This window comes from Echinops telfairi, unplaced genomic scaffold (genome assembly GCF_000313985.2).
Source record: "Echinops telfairi isolate 266 unplaced genomic scaffold, ASM31398v2 ScPeMD7_7467;HRSCAF=8505_1, whole genome shotgun sequence".
Lineage (NCBI taxonomy): Eukaryota > Metazoa > Chordata > Mammalia > Afrosoricida > Tenrecidae > Echinops > Echinops telfairi.
This window is the reverse complement of record NW_022111368.1, coordinates 43,245,341-43,253,938: the sequence shown is the minus strand read 5'-3', so window position 1 is coordinate 43,253,938 and position 8,598 is coordinate 43,245,341. Positions and strand designations below refer to the sequence as shown.

Genomic DNA, 8,598 nt, shown 5'->3' with positions numbered 1-8,598 from the left:
GGAAAAGCCTGGGTCCTAGAGGCCCAGTGTTAAGTCACTGATTCAATCAATCTGAAGCCCACCCCATGGGGTGGACTTCCAGGTATACAAGCGCAAGAATATTCCAGTTACTTAAGCTCGACATGAGTTAGATTTTCTATTACCTTCTGCCAAAGGCCTCCAAAATAATATAATCAATGAGTACCTAGTGATCATTGATTTCATTTTTCTTAAGAAGAATCTGCAATCAAAACAAATGACTGTGTAAACTCGTATCAGTTCCCCACAAACAATAGTCCGGGGATGCATTGCTACTACCTGAGCGCATCAGTCTCAGGGAGAACACTCATTCACAGTGACCTTCAGAGCTAACGCACCTGCCTCTTGAAACCAAGCAGAAGCTTCCAGGAAAGAAGAGAAACACATCAACGGTGCCACTGACGAACAAATACCAATTACTGTAAAGTCTGCCGCCCTGGGTTTCTTGAAGGCCAGCACGTGTGCAACAGCACGACCCTGCAGCTCCAGCGAGGACATGCTGCCACGCGCTGCCCTGATGGCATCCAGATTCCTGCCGCTCTTCAATCTTCAACAATCCTCAAAGGCTTGTTGTGGGGCTTCTTCACCAGGTTGCCCCTTTTTGGTGTCTTATATAAACACTGTCTACCCCAGGGGTTATAGCAGGAAGTCAGGCCAGTGGGGAAGGGAGGGTCTGCTGCTGCCACAGTTTCCCTCCTCTCACATGGGTAGTCAAACCACCCAGGTCACCTGAGTGGATAAAGGTCGGGGTCCGTAAAGCCTCCATGAAGGCTCTACTCGTGGTGCAGAGTCATTACTAACTGCAAGGTCAGCAGTTTGAAATCATCAGCTGTCAGACAGACGAGGCATTCTATTCCCGTAAAGAGTTACAGTCTGGGAAACCCACAGGGACAATCCTACCCTGTCTGATAGGCTCACGATGAGTCAGAATTGACTAACGGGCAGTGATTTGTGTTTTTCTGGGAGGCCCTGCTCCACCACTTGTCTGTCAGTTTGAAGTACTGTGGTGGCGTACGTGTTGCTGGGATGCTGGAAGTGATGTCACTGGTATTTCAGGTACCAGCAGGGTCAACCCAAAGTGAATGGGTTTTAGCGGAGTTTTCAGTCTGAGAACAGATTACAAAGAAGGAATCGGCTGTGTCCACTTCAGAAGAATTAGCCACTGAAAACCCTACAAATTGCAGCAGAACATTGCCAGAGATAGTGCCAGGAGACGGGCTCCTCGGGTCAAGAGGCATTCAAACTACGACTGAGGAAGAGCTACCTTCTCAAAGCAGAGCTGACCACAATGACTCGAATGGAGTAAAGTCTGCAGGATCTTCATTTGCTGACGGGTATGACTCAAAATCAGAAGAAACAGCTGCAAACATCTATTGAGAATTGGAAATTGCAATGTAGGAAGTATGAATGCAGTAAAACTAGAAGTCATCACAAATAAGATGGAATGCATAAAGATCTATAGTCTACTGATAGGATAGCTGAACTGGAACTTACAGGCTATTTTGAATCAGAAAATTATATGGGTTACTATGCAAGGAGTGACAAATTAAAGAGGAATGGCATCGTGTCATATTCACCATCAAAGAGGACATTTCAAGAACTATCTTGAAGTATAATGTTGTCTATGATAGGATAATACCTATACTCATACAAAGAAATCCAATCAATACAACTATTATTCAAATTTATGTACCACCGACTAAATCTAGTGATGAAGAAATTGAAGAAGTTTACCAAACACACAATCAAGATGCAATGATAATTATTGGTGGTTGATTGAAAAAGTTGGAAACCAGGAGGAGGAAACAGTAGTTGGAAATGATGCTCTTGGTGAAAGAAAGGATACAGGAGATCAAATTATACAATCTTGCAAGACCAACAATTTATTCACCACAAATACCTTTGTCAACAACACAAGCTGTAACTATGCATGCGGACTTCTCCAGAAGGAATACACAGAAATCAAATTGACTACATCTGTTGGAAGAGATGACGGGGAAGTCCAGCAGCCAAAACCAGGCTAGGGGCCAACTGTGGAATAGATCATCAATCGCTCATACATAAGTTCAGGTGAAATCTAAGAAAAATTTAAATACTAGCAGGGTCAAATAAAGTGAACAAGTTTCAGCAGAGCTTCCAGACTAAAAACAGACCATAAATATGGCTGCCCGTTTCTGAAGCATCAGCCACTGAAAACCTCGCGGACAGCAGCAGTACATGAATAGGGAGCTGCCAGAGGTTCCGGCTGGACTGTGAAGAGGATGTGGAACAAGAGACAGCATTGCTGATGTCGGATGGGTCTTACCTGAAAGCAGAGAATGCCAAAAGATGTTTACTTGTGTTTTATTGACTATGCAAAGGTATTAGACTGTGTGGATCATAACAAACTATGGATAACCTTGAGAAGAATGGGAATTTTATAATACTTCATTGTGCTCATGCGCAACTTGTACATGGATCAAGAGGCAGGGGTGCAAATGGAACAAGGGAATGACGCACCCTTGCTTGCTGAAAGTGAGGAGGACATGAAGCACTCGCTGATGAAGATCAAGGATTGCAGCCTGCACTATGGATTACAATTTAATGTAGAGAAAACAAAAGCTCTCACAACTAGACCAATAGGTAACATCATGATAAACAGAAAAAATCGAAGGTGTCAAGGATTTCATATTGCATGGATCAACAATTAATGCTCATGGAAGCGGTAGTCAAGAATTCAAACACATCGCACTGGGTACATCTGCTGCACAGGCCACTTTAAAGTGTTGGAAAGCAAGGATATCATTTTGAGGATGAAGGTGCTCCTGGCCCAAGCCATGCTCATTTCATGTGCCTCATATGCATATGAAAGTTGCACACTGAATAAGGAAGACTGAAGGAGAATCAATGGCATTTGAATTGTGGTGCTGAAAAAGAATACTGATATTACCATGGACTTCCAAAAGAGGACATTTGTCTTAGGAGAAGTACAGCCAGAACACTCCTTCGAAGCAAGAATGGATAGGCTTTGTCTTGTGTATTTTGGACATGCTATCAGAAGAGACCAGTCCCTGGAAAGGGCATCAAGGCTGGTAAAGTAGAGGAGCAGGAAAAAAGAGGACGGTCTTTGACAAGAAGGATTGGCACAGTGGCTCCAGCGATGGGCTCAAACACAACAGTTGTGGGCAGAGAGCAGACTGGACAGTGCTTTGTTCTGTTCTTTTGTTCATAGAGTCGCTATGAGTCGGAACCAACTTGATGACAGCTCCTAAAAACACCAAACAAGGCCCTACTGCTCAGATTCCCATTCCCACCTTGGGGACAACTGAGGGAGGGCTAGGGGGTGTGAAACAGAGAAAGAACAATGTCTGGCTGCAGACATTGCCCATCTTTCTCCGTTCCCAGCCTCCATAATGATGACAATGATTGGGGTAGATGGCTGACTATGGTCTAAAAGGAGACGGTTCTCACCCTTCTCCAAGCACAAAATGCAATGATCAGGATGTGGCTCAGGATACGTGTCAGTAGCAATGGGTACCACCAAGTATTATATCTTTAGACCCATTCATTCATCAAATGTATAGCTTGGTGGTTTGTACATTATAGAGCAGCGGTTCTCAACCTGTGGGTGGTGACCCCTTTGGGGGTCGAATGACTCTTTCACAGGGATCACCCGATTCATAACAGTAATCCAATTACAGTTATGAAGTAGCAACAAAAATAATTTTATGATTGAGGGTCAACACACGATAAGGAACTGTATTAAAGGGTCACAGTATTAGGAAGGTTAAGAACCACTGTTATAAAGGAAGGCATGAACTGTAAGAGCCTGTTCTCCAAAATCAATTATTTAACATGGTGGTCCCTTCTACATTCTAGTGGCTGCCTACAGACATAGCCCCAGCAGGCTGAATCTGCATGGAGGCGGCACTCTTTGGGGTATGGTGTCGACTTGCACTTCTATGTTGGACTGCCAGTATTGAATTATGCACCTGTGACTTCCCATCATTTAGGAGACTGTGTGGCCAGGAGCCTGCCTAATGCTAAGCCAAGATACAGACCAAACTCAAACATGACTGACGAAGGAAAGGACGGGGAGAGTAAGAGGAAGGAGAAGGGTATCGGGTCTGTCAGTCGGTGGTTTCTGTTTCATCCCAGCCCATCTCTCAAAGCAGAGCCAATCGAGGCAGTGCCCCACTGCCCCTGGAGCCTGTGCCTCCGTGCCCACCTCCAAACACGTGGACATTCTCCTTGAGCACTGTCGTCATCTGGAGCTCCTGAATCTTTGAGCAGTGACCCTTGGGAAGCAAAACAATGATGTCCACGTTCTTCGCCCCTTGAACACTCTCAATGGCAGCACTCCCCGTGTCCCCAGAAGTTCCTGGATGGGAAGAAAGGAGAACGCCCCCCTTTAGAATAAACACACAACAAGCCGCCAATAAAATGATAAAAAAAAAAGGAACAAACACACAAAATAAGTCCACCGCCATTGGGTCTATTCTGGCTCACAGTGACACTACAGGGGGGAGTGAAACTACTCGCTAGGGTTTCTGCGACTACATTGTCATGGGAGCCCACAGCCTCATCTGTCTCTCACAGAGCAGTTGGTCAGTATGAACTGCCCACCTTGAGATTAGCTGCGCACCACCTGACGCACGGCATCAAGAGAGATGAAACAGGAAAGAAAAAAAAGTGGTCCTTAAATCATTGTTGCACATGTGGCGACATCCACTTTCAAATACCTTGAGAATCGAAACCCAGTCCTTGAACCTCCAGTAGATGCACAGATTGGATTGAATTTGGTACCACATAATGTTAGCAACTTCGTGTATTTCAGCATGTTAGCCTGAGAGTTCTCTGTAAGCTCACTGTCACTGAATCAATCCATAGTGACCCTGTAGGACAGTACAACTGCCTCTGTGTGTTCCCAAACTGTAACTCATTGCAGGAATATGATGGGGCACACACACACCCCAAAAAAACCCAGATTTTTCCCCCAAAGGTATGTATTTAATTTTTTTTTTTTTTACAGAACAACTTTATTACCTTCAAAATACTCTCCATTATACTTAATACATTTGTCAAATCTGTGATTCCATTCTTGGAAACATTTTTCAAATTCATCTGTTTGGAAGGCCGATAGCATCTCCCGTGTTTTTTTTCTTCACCTCTTCTATGACATCAAATCGCTGTCCTTTCATGTCCCTCTTCATTCACGGAAACAAAAAGAAGTCACACAGACCTATGGCAGGTAAGTATGGTGTATGGGGCAAGAGAGGCATGCTGGTTTTTGCCAAAACCTGGCACATTGAGATGGCTGCATGAGCAGGTGCATTGCTATGGTGGCAAAACCAGTTCTCCATCTGCCATAAATCAGGCCTTTTTGTTGCATGTTACAGCAATCTTTTCAGAACCTCTAAATAGAAAACTTGATTAACAGTCTGACCTGGTGGAATAAACTCCAAATGCACTATGAGTCAACATTTTCATCCCTTCGGGAAGTTGATGGCTGTCCAGAACGAGGTTTATCATCAATCGACATTTCACCTTCTTTGCAATGAGAAACCACTCGTACACCTGAGGTTTTCCCATAGCACTGTCCTTGTAAGTTGTGTTCAATATCACAAAAGTCTCTGCAGCATTTTTCCAGAGCAGGAAACACAATTTCACATCTGCATGCTGTTCTCTTAAATCAGTCATCACAAAAAATGAGGTTTGAGAAAACTGCTTTTACAAAAAAATGCACTGTGACCAGAGAGAACCTTCCCAGGCAGTGCCACTGTGTGCACTAACTCAGAGCCAGCTGCACATCTCTCTCCCTTGGAATGGCAGGTGGTTTTGAACTGCAGACATTGCAGTTAGCAACCCAACACATAACCCACCAGGCCACCAGGGCTCGTACGGAATTATCTACAGCCTCTACCATACGATTAAAGGGGTCCACAGCACAGCACAACACAGCACTCCCAGAGAGAGAAGCCATGGAGGGGGCCTGTGAGTGGGCTTGCCCACATCTGGGCACCAAGGGACCCCAGCCCTCACCATAATGAAACCCACCTACAACCACGGTGATGTGCTTCTTCCTCTTCTCCAGGAAGTACTGCAGAAACTGCCCTGTGCAGCACAGGGACAGGTCTTTAAACGCATATGTGACCCCATGCCAAAGCTCCAACACGTTCAGTCCGTTCCTCAACCTGGACAGATGGACCACCTCTGGGTGACGGAATCTGCGGAAGGCTCGGTCGATCAGATCTGTGAGCGTGAGGAGAACGCAGCAGCGCAAGGAGGTTATCTCATGCTCTAGTCCTTCCGCAGCCGCTTACATTTTAACAGCTCTATTCCTACCCCATTCTGACTCCTGTCGACCCTAGAAGACAGAGAACTACCCCGTAGGGTTCCCACGGCTGTCATCGTTACATTAAGCCGCCACGTCTTTCTCTCATCCCACCCCTCAAACTCATTGCCGCCCAGTTCATTACAACTCGTAGCGACCGTATAGGAAAGGGCGGAACTGCCCCTGCGAGTTTCCGAGACTATAAAGCTTTGTAGGAGGAGAGAGCCTCATAGTTGTCCCAAAGAGCTGCTGGTCATTTCGATCTGCTGACCTTGAGATTAGCAGTCCAACATGCACACACTATACAACCCACTATGCCACCAGGGCCCTTCCAGCCCCTACACCCAAATCACAGGAACATTTTCATCTTAAATGACACTATTCATATATGTAACTTATAATCCTAGGGAAGGGTCTGAAAACACATGCACCAACCTACTTACAGATCCCTCAAGCCCATGGCTTGGGGGAGCTGTAAACTTTTAAAAGTTTATTTACTTAAAAAAAAATTTTAAGGCCACTCTGCGCATGTATTCCAAAAGGGGTTACATTAAACAATTATATAATAAATTGATGTCTCAATTCGATTTTGCTTTGTGGAGGTGGAAAATGCATTTCCTTCTTAATTTGTGGTTTCGCTGAATCTCACACGGGTGATGCTGGAATTATAATCCTACTTAAATTTTAGCATGGGAACCCTGGTGACGTAGTGGTTATAAGACGGGCTGCTAAGCTGTAAGGTCTGCAGTTCTAAACCACCAGCTGCTCTAAAGGAGAAATGCGAAGCCTTTACTCCCATAAAGAGTTACTGTCTCAGAAACCCACAGCGGCCATTCTTTCTTGTCCTAAAGGGGTCGCTATGAGTCCAAATCAGCTCGATGGCAATGAGTTTGCATTTTTTTCAAATACTTTTATTGGGGGTTCTTACATCTCTTATCACAATCCATACATTCCTCTAATGTGTCAAGTACATTTGCACATATGCCGCCATCATCATTTTCAAAGCATTCTCTTCCCACTTGAGCCCCTGATTTCAGCTCCCCAGAGTTTGCATTTTTAAATTGGGGCAGTCTACAACAGTACTCCCCAAACTTCAACAAATCACCTGGGATCTTGCTAAAAATATATATATATATTCTGGTTCATTGGCTCTGAGGGGGTCTGGGGTTTCCAATAAGTACCCAGGCTGTGTAATCACTGCTGGTGATCACAATGTTATGGATTAGATTCATGTTACTCAACGTGTGGTCTATGAACCAGTGTTGCCTGGTTACTTGATTTAAAAACAACACCAACAACAGCAGCTGTCAATCAAGTGGACTGACTCATGGTGCCTATGCGTCCATGTGTCTCTGAGCAGAATTGCACTCCACGGAGTTTTCCAAGGCTGATTTGGGGAAAGTAAACAGCCACGCCCTTCTTCCCAGGGGTCTCTTGGACTCCTTGGGCATTTGATGGAAATGCAGGATTGTTAGGTGGGGCATCTAAACATATTAGTTGGGGACACTTCCAAACCCCTCTTAGAATGACCATTTGTGGAAATAGTAAAAGCCATCTTGGGGCTCTGGGCAGTTTAAATGCATGAAGGAGGCCTTTCAACATGAACCCACTGAAGTTGAGGGTGAGATGCCTGGGTTTCTGAAAAGCAACTGAAAGGGAATGCGTGCTCTGCGCCTCGTTGTGGCAGCCAGCTCACCGGACGAGCTCTAGGGAAACTTCCAATGTTGAGATTCCGGACTCGGGAAAAATCCCTCCACGTTTGGGGTCTGAGACAAGAACCATCCTACCAGTTGGGCACCTACGGGAGCCTGGACTGGCAGGGGCCCGGGACTCACCATGTAGGTCATCTCTTGGAATGAGCTCGGGGTCAATGAAGAGGGCACAAAGCTCCTTCACCAGGCCAGGGTAGGAGAGTGTGCTCCACTTACGCAGAGTCTCTGTGTCCAGCTGAGGGAGCTCCTCGGGCATGAAGAGGCCCCCATCGGGCGCGTAGCCGGAGAAGAGGGCCCCCTCAAAGTCCACCCGAGGGGCCATTCCCCTGGTGCTGACGTACCGCATGATCCTGGAGGTTTGAAAGGGGGACAGATACAGAAGGTCTCAGTTCCTGTCACCCCATGGAGCAAGGCCGACGCACCCAAGGCCCTTCAGGTAACAGTTGGTCTACCCCTCACTGCGGTGGCAGCAGGGCAGGGCAAGTGACATGATTCTTGGTAGTCCAGACTGGTGGGGCTGGAGTCCTGTATCATTTCATGAAATCAAGCTTCTGG

General features: G+C 45.9%; 1 protein-coding gene across 3 annotated transcripts in view; it reads right to left on the bottom strand.

Annotated features, from left to right (window-relative positions):
- The window catches only part of THNSL2 (threonine synthase like 2), a 22,375-nt gene extending 13,986 nt beyond the window's left edge, over positions 1–8,389 (bottom strand). For 2 of the 3 annotated variants that reach the window (XM_045283903.1, XM_004707942.2), the window contains exons 1-3: positions 8,167–8,389; positions 6,055–6,249; positions 4,226–4,378 (exon numbers count right to left, since the gene is read on the bottom strand). In XM_045283903.1, coding sequence (XP_045139838.1) covers positions 4,226–4,378; positions 6,055–6,249; positions 8,167–8,389 — 571 coding nt within the window. The remainder of the gene's footprint in view (positions 1–4,225; positions 4,379–6,054; positions 6,250–8,166) is intronic. The other variant, XM_045283904.1, reaches the window with a different exon arrangement.
- Between the last annotated feature and the right edge of the window lie 209 nt (positions 8,390–8,598).